We start from the raw sequence: 15,929 nt of genomic DNA, 5'->3' as shown, positions 1-15,929 counted from the left end.
TTTTTTAAACATGATTTTTTAATTAAGATTTCAATAAATGTATAAAAGAAAATTTTTAATCTCATAGCATTTAAATGTATATTTAGAAATATTATTAGCAGATTTATTTTGAATTTTTATTGGATTAGAGATATATTAACAAATTATTTAGCAAAAGAAAAAATATTACATATTATGTACAAGTTTAATTTTAATTTCGATACCGTAAAATTTAAAACTAAATGATATTTTCAAAGTTCAGAGAATTGATGAGAGTGGAAATTTGTCTGATTCTGTAGGAAAAGAAACTACAGGAAGACCTTTTCATAAATTACGTCACGAACATCACTTGCCTCGTATTCAAACAATTACCATGGTCATTATGACCCTTGAGACATGAAGTGATTTTTTGATGAATTAGGAATTAATCACCATGGCAATAATTTCAAAACAAGGCAAGTGATGTTCCTAACGTAATTTATGAAAAGATCTATTGTTGGCGATTATTTTTTTTTAAGTAAGCAATTTGTAGCTACATAAGTACTGTGAACTTTGAATTTAGACTGAAATCTCCATAGCACGAAGCTCTTTCACTAGAATTTCTTCTTAAGTTGATCGAGTTGTTTGGGCCCTTCAATAAACAAACTCGAGAATAAATTGAGTGTTAGAGAGGACAAACACTGGTATCTCTCGGGTGTATCCGAATAAGTGTATCCATAACCATCATGATTCAATAGCGTATACTGTTGACTCTCTCTAATTCGATCTTCAAGGGGCCTAAAATCTTCTTCGAATTATAGAAGGAATCAGAATTACGGGGGGTAATTTAAGCGACTTTTCAGCTGAGAGGACTAATATCTTAGTTCGAATTACAGAAAAATTCAAATTGTAAAGGTTCGAATTGGAGAGAGTTGATTGTACATACAACCGGAGTCTTCTTTGAAATGATTCAAGAAAAGCTCCCCATATCAACCATTTAAAGATTCAATTTCACATTTGATGTATATCGTATTATCATGCACATAATCACCAGCATCAATAACTTCATGTGAAACAAAACTGGGATTACCTATTCCCAAGTTCTCTTTTCCCGATGGTTTATTAAAGACCGCGCGGACGTTTGGTAGCGATCGATTAGGACTCAATTGATGTACTTTATGTTTGCGTTGATCGCCTTGATCCAAGAGATAAAATGTGATTTTTTGGTTGAAAGGCCACTCTAGGAGTGCGTCATACTCGCCTTTCATAATAATAAGATATAAGGACAGATGGGTTCCTTTGCCTCGGTCACGTCCATTTAGATAAGCTTTGATGCGTAATTTATACCCATACTGTGAAGTATAGAAGGGCTGACTGAAAATCGCTAATTCCTCGTCTGATAATTTAGCTGCTTCAAATTGTGCGCGAAAGTTTTTGATAGGCCAAATAAAGAGACCGTTCGTGCAGATGGAGCGTGATTCGTTCGCTCGCACTTTAGCGACCGCCATAGCGAGATGGTCGTTTACTGTGAGACGGACATGTTCATCGAGTACATCTTTACGACCCTGAAAATCAATAGAATAATAAAGTTTAAAAAATGCCTGACCTTAAAAATTCGAAAATTTCAATGTAAGGAAGGTAAAGAGCTTCATTTGCTATACAAATATAATATATTTTGACGGGAACTGTCCAACACGAAAATTAGCTTCACCATAGGCTATTAAATGGTGAAAACACAGATTTCTGTAAACCCCGAAGGGCTAGATGTCTATAAGAAGATGTTTATAAATCTATGGGTGAAAAGTATTTCCATTGGAAGCACTCCCTTACCTTATAAGGACATCCGATATCAGAATATGGACACGGTAAAACTGATAACGGACATTCGTTGATATGTGCCCCCATCTGAAAAAAAAAATACAAATTATAAATATTTTCTATTTAAGAAATTTTAGCATGAAAGAATTTGAGCTTTTGGTGAAAAGTTCCCAAATAGATATCGCCATCAAAACATCACAAAGTCCTCGCGTACAGTACTGTATATTGTAATTTTATCAGTCACTTAGTAAGAGCTTGTTATAAAAAGAAAGAGAATAAAAATACAGTTTTGATAAAATATTACAAAATATTCCTCCTTTTCATATAGAAGTTTAAGCAAAGTCTAATATTTTAAATATTAGAATAGCGCCAGTTGATTTTCAATCTTAAAGCTCTCTCTCTCTCTCTCTCTCTCTCTGAAAAAACTACAATATCAAAACGAATCTCAGTTCAATGATATGCACCCCATATGAAAATGAAAAAAATATTTAAGTGATGATTTGAAAAACAGGTCCTTTTCAAACAACCCATCAGAGAATTAGAATTTACAATATGTTTTGTATAATTCAATTTTCTTTGCCTTGGTTCTTTGGTCATTTACACGAAAAATATCAGTAAACAAGTTCTTATTGGTTCAAAACTGCATACATTAACTAACAAACTATTAATATCCAATCAAATTTTGGCTTGATAGTTTTCATGCCTGCTACATCGAATCTCGACAGAGAACTAATTCTAATTGGAAACCTCGTGAGAGAATGAGCAAAACCCTAACGTATCTTTCGATCTCTTCCGGTTTTTCTGGTGGTTTAATATAATATTAACTACATACCTCCTCCCTTGGGATATCTTTGACACCACATTTATTGATACATTCCAAAGGTACTCGTTTGCATTGCTTCATGTGAGTCTGGCGAATGAAAAAAATATTGAAAAATTAAAGTAAACTGATATTAGGGTGCCGCTTTACTAAAGAATTCGTATATACATACTACCTGTCGTTTTGTAGTTTTGAGGTTCATACTACATACTGCTTGGAAGAAGACTCGTTTTTATATAAGAACAAACTATATAACAACATAAGGCTTCGATGACCAAAATGTTAAGAACGAGTTTTAAAGAACATTTTAAGGCTTTGTGGACTCTAAAACACAACCGATTTCTTAGATAAATGGACAAAAATACTCCCAAAATGGTGAAAAAGAACATGTTAAAAACATTTTTAGGCTTAAAACTAAAAATTAAGAACATTCGAAGGCTTTAAAAAATTTTGGATGTTCTTATAAAAAAACGTGTACATACCTTGATGTCTTTATAAACACATTTTTCTTTACAGAATTGACAAGCCAATATACGAAATTTACATCTTGATTGAAGATGGTTTTGAAGAGCTCTCCTTGGGAATGAGTCTTGACATTGTTCATTCGGACACATGATATCAGCGTACGGACACGTCTTCAAATGGTCCTGAAATTCAAAAAAAGCATAATATAATAGACCTTTTCATAAATTATGTCACAATCATCACTTGCCTCGTATTCAAACAATTAACATGGTGATTATATCCCTTGAGACATTAAATGATTTTTTTATGAATAGAAAGTAGTTTTAAAAAAATCCGCTGGGAGTTAATCACCTTGGCAATAATTTCAAAACGAGGCAAGTGATGTTCGTGACGTAATTTATAAAAAAGTCTATTATTCCTCTTCACATCTTCGTTAAAATCTTATTGAAACTTGAAACTTGCTTAAGGTAAGGTTAACAGTGGCCGCTAAAACTAGTTTTCTAGACTAAAATTCATTTAAAGATAGTGTTTCTAATCCACTCAAACAAGAGTCCTGGAAAGGAAATGTCGCGGGAAATGTTTCAATTAATTTTTCAAAAAGTATAGCTGCCTATACCATTGAGACAGATTTTAAACTAAGCTATGATAAAAAGGCAGACAGAAGAAAGGCCCTGTTCGATTAAAAATGTCGGGGTCTTGATTTTTTAATTTCGGTACTAACGATTTCAAATGGAGCATACCTCTATTGTACTTAGCTCTCCAGTCCAGTCACATTTTCTCTTTGCATTATCACATTTGATCATCAATCCCAAGACTGCTCTTCGCGCTGCTTTATCCAAAAACACCTGGAATTAAATAAATACTATTGTAGTATCAAGACACACCACCACACCACACCCTCGGCTACTCTGCACCAGAGTGTATCTCACGTATAACGTAGTATAGATCTCCTCTACGGCAATGCTCGTAAAATTTCCGTAGATATCATCGGGTCTCTGTACGTTGAAGGTCTGAAAATCGCTAAAAAAGTTCATTTTCACCACCCCTGAAGAACTTTAGAATACTGGGATAGTAAAAAGTATCTGATTTCAAGTTACAGTCGGCTAGCGTAAATACAAATCCAATCCGAACGTTCATATCATCCACATTATATAACATTGGATGAATGTTGAATTATTAGTTATGTACTAGTTGTGAATCCTTCAGAACAGCGCAGTATTTGTGCTTGTTATAAGACTTATAAGTTTATTAAGACTGGGCACGTTTTCTCTCAATCTCTCGAATGAAAAACTCTAACTTGAAAACTAACTATCACGTTTTATGAAAAATTAAAGCGTAAAATAAAGTTTCAAAGATTTAAGAAACTAAAAACTTTCTGCTCTTCGTGATACATATTGTTCGTTTAATATTTTGAGCTAACGTGTAATTTTTGGATAATGTTTTCTATTCACTATGTACTTAAGATGAAAAAGTTTTAAATTATTTTAGGCTGGCAGTTTCCCATGAAAAAAAAGAATGATATTAGCGATATAGATATAAACTTTTTAACCGTGAAAGGGGAACAACTTGTTTATAAAAAACTCAAAAAGTTAAGAACATCCGAAGGCTTCAAAAGTTTTGGATGTTCTTATAAAAAAACACCTTATGCACCTTTGTACTTAGAACTAGAAAACAAAAATAACTTCTTTTAAAAAAAGCTTTTACTCACTTTATCAGGGTCAACTTCTTGACGGTCCAATGGACAAGTTAGGATACCGCCATTTTGTCTACAATATGAAAAAGTATATACGTTACAACAATGTACTAAGCCGTAACGTGGCTAAATTTCTTCAGACACTTAGCAAATCACACAAACATCTTATTATAAAAATTGAATTCTAAATCAAATTCGCAAAAAAACACTCAAATAAATCACAATGACTTGTAAGGATAATTTATAGTGAAAAACTACAATTCTATTGAAAATTTCAATGGTTAAATTTTAAGTCGTTTTAGCGCTTTAGGATCTTTAAGATCTCCTAATAACTTATCTATCCGTTCTTTTACACCGGCCATTATTGGCGTTATTTTTGGGTCTATGGCGGATCGATGACCAGTGTAAAATGGGTGGGTTTAAAAAGGGCACGTACCTTCGTTTGATCTCATTCAAACACGACTGGCAAAACCGATGTCCACATTCTTCTAATTGTACCGGATCTTTGAACGCCATTTGACATATCGGACATTCATATTCGGTTGGCAGACCGTTAACGAAGTCAGCATCATAGCCTCCAAGCTGTGGCGAGTGATCAATATCGGTCATTTTACTGCTACCAGCTCCTCCAACTCGATTCTTTCTGATCTGTCTGCTCTAAAGTAGAAAAAAATGAAGTATTCTTAATAGACTAGTAAACTAGTTAAAGTTTCTCTGCGGGGCACTTTTTCACTAAAAATGTTTTCTCTTAGAATCGGTTTACGAAGGTTTCGTCCGCTCATCGCACATACCACACATCACACATACCCCTCATCCGCCAACCCCCCTCCCCCCACGTTCCAGCCCTATTTTATTTTGGTGCCAAACACTTTAAGAGAACATATGAAAAAAAAAACAAAGAAAAACTTGAAATGAGCAACTTTAACTCCTCCTTAGTCCTTTTAAGACATCCCATTAAAAATATCAAGAAAAATATAATTTGAAAAATAAATCCGAGAGAAATAGAGAACTTTACGACTAAATTTTAAGTAAACACATAAAAAAAGAGAAAAAATTTGTAACAAAAATATCCCAGCTTGAGAACATGGAAAAACATAAATATCCTTGTTTTAAGTTATGTAAATTTCTTAGTAACAGAAATTCTGATTTTGATATTATATACACTTGTTGTAAAAAATATATATTAATTTAAAAATATTTCTCTTTAAACGAATTCAAGAAATATTGAATTCGGGAAAGTGAATCGAAAAAGAGAAGAATCGATATTCAAGAAAACACAAGTTCTCAATAAATCAATCAAAAGTATTGATAAAACTTTCAAGAACAATTTACACTTAAATTTTCATAAACAAGAAAAAAAAATTTAGTGTATAACTTTCAATACTAAAACCAGCTGTTTTTATCGTGAGCTTGTTGCTTGAAGAAATATAATCTTTAAATTTTTTTTGTCAAAAAAATTTTCAGAGATTGGATAAAACTTATTAACTCTATCCGTCAATCTAAAAATTTCAATAAGATAGCACCGACAGATTGTCATTCTAAGTCAATGAAAAGATAATTTTTGAAAAAAAGTGGATTTTTTCTTCATTTGACAAACAACTATTCCCTGAAAAACACAAAATTGAATTGAAGAGAAGGGTTCCAATAGATAAGTTAGAATAACTAACTTATAAAATATTAAAAGTTATCTTGAATATATCTCTTTCAAACACTCTATTCACCTATTTAAAAACAAGAGTTTTTTTAAGGGAGTTACCATTAGCAACGAAGACTATTTTAAGTGAGTTTTTTTATCATGGTGAGCACCCTTTAAAGGTTTTATTCTTACATAACTGTTCCCGTTTCATATCAGACACATATTTCGTATCAGGACTGTGTCTGCCTATTGTTATATTATGCTGATATAAGCAAATACTTGTATTTCTTTTCCTCATTCTGACCAATCTTGCTCCACATTCGTGTCAATCCAATGTGAAAAAGCTTGTGAATTAAAATTGAGCAAACGATATTACTCTTATTTAAAAACAAAATCTTTAATATTGATTACTCTTTTACAGTGCTAAAAGGTTAGAACAGGGCCAATTATCAAGTGCTACAAAAAAAAACAATTCATTACTTAATCTTCTACACGTTTTTTATAAGAACAAACTATATAAGAACATAAGGCTTCGATGGCCAAAATATTAAGAACAAGTTGAGAACATTTTAAGGCTTCGCGGACGGCTTAACCCGATTTTGAAGGAAAATGAACAAAAATTCTCACGGAATGGAGAAAATAAGAACATGTTAAGAACATTTTTAGGCTTAAGCCTCAAACAATTAAGAACATCTAAAGGCTTCAAAAATTTTGGATGTTTTTATAAAAAAACAACGTGCAACTCAGAAAGATGGACAAGATTATTGGAAATGTCACCAGAGATGAGAATTAGACAATAAAATTGTACACGCTTTTTTCATAAGAATATACTTTATTAGATGTTCATAATAAATGGTCAAAAAGTTTAAGAATAAGCTAAGAATATCACCATCGTGGAAATTGGCAAGAGAACTTAACAAGCAACATGCTGAATGGACCTACCTGATATAGGTAGTCGGAAACATACTGAATGAAAATGAAAATGTTCGAGAAAAAAAGATAACAACAACATAGCATAGAGATGTGTAAGCTTGAAAACATGCAACTGTCTTGGTATTTTTTTCTGGTTTAAAATCTGATGGAGCCCAATTTTCGAAAATATAATTTTTTGGGCATATCATGTTGGCTTTCCGATGTTTAAGAGCTAAGGAGTCCCAAGGAGTTTTGGGCATAAACAAAAAGATAAAATTGAATGAAGCAACTTCCACAAATCCGAAATTTGGCCCAAATTTGCGTTGTAAATGTTTTCTTTTGAAAACCTTGAAGACTCATATTTTAAGGATTCACTTTACATAGCTGTGTAAAAAATCATGGCTTGACGAGGGGTGTAAATATACTTTAATGGGATAAATTTTCGCAGATTTTGCGGAATTGGGTGTCAACGGCGATATTAAGTCCATTGGGAATAAGGAAAGGGTCCATCCGAAAAATTAAATTTACGCTAAAAATTGTTATTTTTTGTAATCAGCGAAATTTTCTAAATCCACACCGTCATCGAAATTCAAATTCAACTTTTGATATTGTAATGCGTATCTCCCTAACTCTATTCCAAAGTAGAAGACACCTATTATTCGATTTGAAATATTACCTGTAAACATTTTATTCCAATGTTTCGATAATATTAAAAAATTTGATAAGCTCGACCACGAGATTTAAAAATCCCCGCGAAAAATCTACCCAATTAAAGTAAGTGGCGTGGGGTATAAAAATCTTAATTAAACTCACCTGATGCGAAGTAAAGGGTCGGTTCACACGTGTCAACAGCATTCTTTACTCTTTCATTTGACTGAAAAAAAAATATAAAATCAACTTTAAAGAAGACTCGAATTTTTCATTGACACGAAACTCAATAAATTCCTCTAAGTCCTCTATAACTCGACCCTAAATAGCTCAGATTTTTCCATAATTTTGAACCCAGTAACTTGAATTTCCCTATTACTTGACCATTAACAATTCGAATTTCTCCCACCATTCGTGGATTACTCGAATTACTCCAGAATTTGACCCTAAATTTCGAACCCTAAAATCGAATTCATCCATAATTCGAACATCGATAAAACTCAAATGTTTCAATCATGAAATTGATTTCTCTGTAGCTCGAATCTAAATAACTTCTAAAATGTCTCTTCATAGCTCTATAATATTCAGTTCTGCTTTCTTATATTTGAATAAAAAAACAGTTGACCGATAGAAAAACAACCAACATTCATTGCGCGTAAAAACTTCCCTAAAAGCAAGAGTCGAATTTACTGTTACTCTTAATTTGTTTCTCAATAAAATGAAAAGAAATATTGCTGAGACTTGAGTCTCTAAAAACTCGTATATCTCCATAACTCGAACGATTTATTTTCCATAGTCATTTCACAGTCTAAGGCTATAGAAGGTAGTTCGTTAGAAACAAAAACCCCATTTTTCTGCTGCTATTTCAAAAATGAAGTTTCTATCTAAGGATAAAAATTTTCTTCTTCAATTTTCATCTTCATTTTCTAAAATCTTTTGAATTATTTTGACTAAACAATTATAGCGCTCCAAATGATCTTTTCAACGGTATATAATTTGTTACATTTGATGGAAAATGGCAAGCAAAATAAAAATATTGCACAATTAAAGCGAATAGACACAATTCATTAAATTAATTCGTACTTTTTGTCGTTAGCAAAAAAAAGACAAACGCAATACCAAAATATTAGAATACCAGAAAAAAAGGCAAAAATGAAGTCTCTAAATCAGAAGGAAAAAAGAAGAAGAAGAGACTCTCCCCAATATCTTATTGACATCATAAAACAACTATCGATTTTTTTTCTCGCAATAAGATATTTTTTAACGTTTTAACCCTATTCAACCTAGGCTTTTAGGGGCGGTTCAGAACTAGGGGGGGCTTTTCCTGTACCACCCCTTAACTTTTGATCTAGTGGGTCTTTTTGGATGAAATTTGGCACACAAGATCCTTGTCACGTAAGGTAGCTTTTGACAAAAAAATTTTTTGATGACGTCACTCATCATGCCCAAAGTGAGCAAAAAACGAAAATTTCCTTTGTTCTTATAAATAGCTATTGTATTCTAACAAAAGCTTTAGAATAAAGTTGTCTGAGTTTAAAATGCTTATTTTATCCTAAATATTCAATAAATTACGGTTTAAATGATATATTTGACATTAAAAATCAATTTGTATTGGAAAAGTATCAATTTTTGTGACACCTTACTGTCAGAAATGTCATCATGCTCAAGGTGTGAAAATTTTTAGGTGTCAAATTTTTTTTTATTTTGAAGCTAAATAAAAGTTAAGAATTTACAGAAAATTTCACGGCAAAAGCTCTATTATTTCAGGAGCTATTACCAATAGTTTGACTTCCGAACAGAAAGAGCCCCCCCCCCTAGTCCGAATAGGGTTAACACTTCCTTTCATCAACCTCCTTCTTCCCTCACTGTAAATATATTAATGCGACAAAAAATAATAATTTTAAGGGAACAAAAATGATATGTAGAAAGGCAATGAAGGGAAGCAAAAAAAGATAGAAAGTTTCAAGATTTTTTTCTCCCAAGTTAAAGTTGAATACATGTTTTTTATAGGAACAAACTATATAAGAACATAAGGCTTCGATGGCCAAAATATTAAGAACAAGTGGACAAAAAAAACACAAATGGTGAAAATAAGAACATGATAGGAATACTTTTAGGCTTGAAGCTCCAAAAGTTAAGAACATTCGAAGGCTTCAAAAATTTTGGATGTTCTTAAAAAAAACTTCTATCAGAATATTCACGAGAACATATTCTTTCTTTCTTCGACAATTTTTTTTTATTTGGGTAAACAATTATTGATATGAGTAAAAAACGAGACCAAACGATTATTAATCAATGATGAAGTACTACTTTCTTAATAAATCAAACACGGAAAAAGGTTTTGCAATCGATTCTCCTAAAAATTTCTTCAAAACGAAAATCATCAAAAATCGAAAAGAGAAGCCCATACCATTGTTAATGAATGTTTTTCATATTTGATACAGAAAATACAAGCGAAAAATTAATTTCAATAAGAAATTCTGCCTTTTCACTTTTTTTCGTTTTAGCCTAAAGATTCCTTATATGGTTATGAGCAAAACCTTGGTATATTTTTTAATATTTCTACAGCTACTGTTTTCCAAAGTCATGAAAGAATATGTTCTTACACAGTTCTTACGTTAAAATTTATTGTTTTCTTGCTGAATTCATGATATGCACCGCTGCAATGACTGTATGACATTACATCACGAACTCAACAGCTGATTGGTTGTAAGTGATGTAAAATCAGTCAATACGCCACTTGCAACCAATCAGATGTTGGGTCCATGATGTAATGTTTGAAGACATTGCAATGGTGCATATCATGGATTTAAAAAACTTGGAACTGCAATTTCATGCCTTTTAAAAATAGTTATGTGAAAAGATTTAGAGATTCTGGGTTTCATACAAGGAAACTACAAACTACAGGCGAAATACTTCAAACGATCTGATTCTCCCTTTCATAAAAATGTTTTCCTCTGGTCTGAATACAGCTTCATTTCCATCCAAGAATAGATTGCGGAAAAAATATTCATTCTGTTGAAAACTAATCAATGTTTAAGGGAAATTCTTTATAGCTAACAAAGCTGCTCAAGAATTTAGTCCAGATAATCTAGGTTAGTCTTCAGTTTTAAATTTGCCAGCCTAGGACCTAACGAAAAACGTGACAAGAAAAATTCTTAATTAAAAATATGTTCCAAAGAACAGAGAAGAAAAATAAAAAACCGAAAATGTACCTTGTGATTTTCAGTTAATCATAGCCAATGAAACCCATTGTCTCTGTGATTCATTTTTATGCTCCATCAAATATTTCTTGGTTAATCTTAAAACCTTTACTGTTTTCGTTCTGCTTCATCTAAACACAAAATCGAAAAATTAGTGCAAAAAAAGGGGAAAAAAGTTTTTACACTTGGTAAAGTTTGATCTTTGCTTCAGGTAATCAAAAAGTACATTCACTCGAAATTTTCCCCTAAAAAAGAATTCTTTTAGTGTTTTGAGACTCAGACCGCAATGCCTTTCAACAATGGCTTGAGCAAATTGAAAGCTTGTAAACTTACTTGCAAAGTTACGAAAGTTTAGGAAACATTGATTTGTAGGTCGGCAAATTTGAAAAGGTAAAAAGAAAATAATATATCATACAAACCAAAATATCAATTGTGCATTTTCTTTTCAAAAATTGTTATTCATTATTGTTATTCATTATTTAGAATTCAAATTACTTTTATTTACAAAACTTGTTTTTTAATTTTCTACTAATTTTGAATGCAGCGCCGATAATATGTCCAAAAATCCTACGTGTCTATTGAAATCTAACTGAATAAATTAAATTCCCTATGGCAATAGGATTGAAGTTTTCAATCATGTTATAAAGATTTTGACAAATGACAGATTTTTGGGACACTTTAAATATATAGATATTCAAGGCTTTCAACTGAACATTTATTCAGAGGTAGACAATTTCAGATCAATCAAAAAAAGAGAATCAGTACGTCAGGAAAGAATTTCTTCAACCATTATCCAGGATTCAAATTAAAAAGCAAAAAAATTATTTGATATTGTCCAAAAATCTTTACTATTCAAGGACAATGATATTATACGAATTCAATACATCAAGAATTGTCCCACTAAAATTTCGATGAAAAACATTGAGGTTCGAGTCTCTTGTTATGCCTAATAAATGCAACTAATAACGTTTATGATGGAATTATTATTATGGTTGAGCATTAAACTCTTTGTCATATTAGGAATGCCAGCCTTTCTCCATGTATAAGCATTCCTCCTTATTTCTAATTATACAGCAATGCATACAACTCCATTATGCCGATTATTGTATTGACTCGTCCGTTGGCCCATCCCCTAAAAAAGTAAATTTTTGAATAAATTGCAAGTTAATGTATGTTGAGTTTTCTGGCGGAGACTATTAGTTTTTCAATGTTTCAGATCCTGACCGACTGAGGACTACAGGTTAATCAACAATCTCACGCTCACCCTTCCTGAAAAGGGTAATTCTTGATATTCATGATGTAATCTTTTCATTGATTGACACTCCGAATCAAAACATTTCTCCGCCATTCGGTGGCAAAACATTTGCGTTCCCCAATGTTTTCCAAGCAAGGACCCCCAGAAAAAATAAGAAAAAATTAATTACAGAAGTACATACTCCGAAACGAAAAAAAACTCTTACATTGAAATTCTTTGATTATCTACAATAGATTCCCGAAAGATATTCGATCATATTATATTTAGGCGGAAAGATTGCATCATGAATATCACGAATACATAAAAGTCGCTCGTGTTCTGTGCAAGGGTCATAATTAGTCCTAAGAAGTCACCTTTGTATGCATATTCCAATGCTGATGCTATTGTTGTAATGTCTGTTTCAATGGTTCGTGCCCAGTTCTCTACATCACCTAACTCCTTCAGTGATTGGTTGAAATTTTCCAACATGGTAGCCCATTGCATTGTTTGTTTTGACAATTGATTGACGTGTTGTTGTAGAATCTTAGCCTCGTTTTCAAGAGCACGCTGATTGTTGTATGCTTTCTCCACGCTGAAATTCAAGAAAATGAAAACAAAAGAAGAGAATTAAAAGATGGATGCTTTTTAAAAAAAAGAAAAAGTAAGAAATTTGAAATACCATCACCGAAAAAGCCACTTAAAAAGACATAATTAAACACAGTATTTTTAAACAAAAGAAAGAACAACTATTTCGGGAGTTTCTAAACATCGACCAGAAATGGCGACCACGACCAGCGACCACGACCGGCGACCAGATAAATTTGGGTTATCGAGTTTTTCCTCTTTCTCCACCGTAGAGTCTTTCTCTATTATGATCATTTATTTATCGAATTGAAGAGTAAAGCTCACCCCTGTCTCACCTACAGTGATTATAAAGCCACGTGCAAAACGTGTAGAGCAGCCATTTCAACGCTCTTGGAGCTTGAATAGAGCGTAAATTTCTATCCTTTTGTATTTTCGGCATCAAATTAATTAGTGACAAAATTTGTGCTGGAATTTATTTAGGAAGCTTTATATTTGATCATCAGATCATTATTTTGTCAAAATAAGTCATTTTGACAGTGTAAGGACAATAGAATAATTGATGAGATTGAAATCTCTAAAACTGGCCTTCCCAGCTTTTTCCTACTGACAATTTCTATCTATTCATACTAAAGGCATCTCATTCGGTACAATTAAAATATTTGGTGTAATAAAGTTTACAGGCATCACACTTAATTGCCCTGTCAATATTTTTGTCAAAAAGTGTCACTTTGTCTAGAAAATGACTGGTAACGTCAAAAGTCACTTTTAGTATTCTCTAGCTAGAGTAATTCTCAGCCACGTGCTCAGTGGTTCATTTGAAAGCCACATCAGGACTCGATTTGGATGTTCTCTAAGGTGGAGAGAGCAGGTAAACTCGATAACCCAAATTTATCTGGTCGCCGGTCGTGGTCGCTGGTCGTGGTCGCCATTTCTGGTCGATGTTTAGAAACTCCCAACTATTTCTCTCTCCGCACGAGCACAAATTTTTAGAAATTCTTTTGTTGATCTGCTTTGTCAACATGCACCACACAGCTCTTTTTTATAATACCATTCTTTTAATTCAAAAAATCTTTTGTCAGTATAATATGTTGTCAGAACAAAAAAGGCAAAGGAAATTTGTCCACTTCACTGTATGGCTTACTCGGCATTCAGTAAATCAACAAGTCTTCCAGAAAAATCCTTGACAGCTTTCAGGGCTACTTTCTTGCGTTCCTCTGAAAAGGAAAAGAAAACATCAATGAAATTGTTGTAATAAACATATCCATTGACCCCTCTTTCGTTAAAAGCTTTATGGAAAGTGATTGGGATAGAGTTTACCAAGGATGGATGACGTCGAATCTCGTTTTTTATAAAGTTTGTCTGTAAGAAGATAAGGCTTCAATGGCAAAATATTAAAAACAAGTTAAGAACGTTTTAAGGCTTTGTGAACTCCAAAACACAAAATGGACAAAAATACTCACAAAATGATAGTTTGAAACTCAAAAAGTTAAGAACATCCGGAGGCTTCAAAAACTTTTGGATGTTCTTATAAAAGAAAAAGGTGTAAAATATAGACCTTGTTGTTCCTTGATGACAGTTTGATTTGAAGTGTGTTCCTTCAGTGCTCGTGATAACATCTTTGATCCTTTTTGATAGCTTGATTTAATTTTTCATAGTGTCTATCTGGAAAATGTATTTTTTATATCTTTAGATCTGGAGAAGAAAAAAACAAACTGTTATATCCAGCTGTCAGTAAATCAAAGTAAACAAAACAACTAAAGTGAGAAGTAATTTATTTTAGGTAATGGGCTTTTCCAGAAAAAAAACCGTATACCCCCCAGGCAATTTCAGGTTTAAACCCCTCTGGAATTCTGATTTTATTTAGTAGGATTTAAAAAACTACCCCCATGGAATTCCTGTTATTTTTGACAGGTTTTTGTATCTCCCTATGGAATTCCCCCACATATCAAACCTTACCTGGAACGGAAATGGGCCTTCTCAACAGAGGGGGTATACGGTTTTTTTATGAATAAGCCCAATTTTTCAAGCAGTTTTCTTCATTCCAAAGTTGCGGATGAACGTACCATAGTGGGTTGGGGCTGATTCTCAAAATCAAGATATTAATAACCTTTTAAAGAGTGAATTGATAGATTATTTAGCACATCCTTTCCTAATGCCCTTACTTTCAAACCATAGTGAAGGAAACATAAATTGTTATTATTTTGCATCAAATATATATTCAAAATAGTTATAAAATTAAGTCTAAAAAGAATCTAGGTATATAGCTATCTTATCAATAAATAGAAGAATAGTAGTTTTATGAACACTCAATACAACATATGTACAATGCATGGATGGATATAGCAGTAAAAAGTAAGAAAGAATACCATCATCGTTTCTAACAAGTGTATAGTATATTGCTTATAGGTAAAAATAGAGATCAGAAAATGGGGTTTGGGACATTTTATTAAAAAAGAAAAAATAAGTAAGGATGTAAGATGTAGTTGGTGGTCTTGGAAAACACTTAAAAGGACGAATATTTTTAGCGGAAAAAAACTAACATTGTAAAGGAAGGACATGGGTCGAAAAAGGAGTCGGGGCTGGTCTGGGTGTTTAAAAGACTGTGTCCATGCGGTTAGCAGTATCTTGAGATTTCGCAGCTACATATTGCTAAGTAAAATCGGAAATTTAACTCAAGAATCAATCAACAGTACCCTCTCACAAGAAAACATAAATTTTAGAGTAAATACAAGACAGTCCGTTAAAAACATTACAAAATCAATCATCGTCATCAGAGGAGGAGATGGTGATCACAATGTTATTCAATTCTACTGGTGAAGTTGTTGTATCTTTCTCGACAGCTGAGTCATCATTAACATTCTTTTCCCCTGAATCATTCGTCCTTAGTTCTTTTGGAGGACGATCATTAGATGGTTTCTGATTCCTCATTCTCAGGACTTGTGGTAACTCATCTTCGG

At 32.6% G+C, this 15,929-nt stretch overlaps 2 protein-coding genes across 2 annotated transcripts; both read right to left on the bottom strand.

The window, feature by feature from the left end:
- Positions 1 to 77: 77 nt before the first annotated feature.
- LOC136819506 (TNF receptor-associated factor 4-like) lies at positions 78 to 8,178 on the bottom strand. The gene is made up of 8 exons (XM_067075742.1): positions 8,116 to 8,178; positions 5,191 to 5,411; positions 4,770 to 4,827; positions 3,802 to 3,906; positions 3,079 to 3,243; positions 2,609 to 2,686; positions 1,789 to 1,863; positions 78 to 1,523 (listed from the first exon to the last, which is right to left on the bottom strand). The coding sequence occupies exons 1-8, from the start codon at positions 8,155 to 8,157 to the stop codon at positions 948 to 950; spliced, it is 1,320 nt and encodes a 439-aa protein (XP_066931843.1). The 5' UTR covers positions 8,158 to 8,178; the 3' UTR covers positions 78 to 947.
- Positions 8,179 to 12,168: 3,990 nt separating this feature from the next.
- On the bottom strand, positions 12,169 to 14,666 carry LOC136819486 (biogenesis of lysosome-related organelles complex 1 subunit 1-like). Its single transcript, XM_067075722.1, has 4 exons — positions 14,528 to 14,666; positions 14,114 to 14,186; positions 12,762 to 12,979; positions 12,169 to 12,285 (listed from the first exon to the last, which is right to left on the bottom strand). Exons 1-4 carry the CDS (start codon positions 14,586 to 14,588, stop codon positions 12,254 to 12,256), a joined length of 384 nt encoding a protein of 127 aa, XP_066931823.1. The 5' UTR covers positions 14,589 to 14,666; the 3' UTR covers positions 12,169 to 12,253.
- Between the last annotated feature and the right edge of the window lie 1,263 nt (positions 14,667 to 15,929).

Source organism: Clytia hemisphaerica, unplaced genomic scaffold, assembly GCF_902728285.1.
Source record: "Clytia hemisphaerica strain Z4C2 unplaced genomic scaffold, Clytia hemisphaerica genome assembly, whole genome shotgun sequence".
Taxonomy (NCBI): Eukaryota; Metazoa; Cnidaria; class Hydrozoa; order Leptothecata; family Clytiidae; genus Clytia; species Clytia hemisphaerica.
Note: the sequence above shows the minus strand (reverse complement) of the source record. Positions and strands in the feature narration are given on the sequence as shown.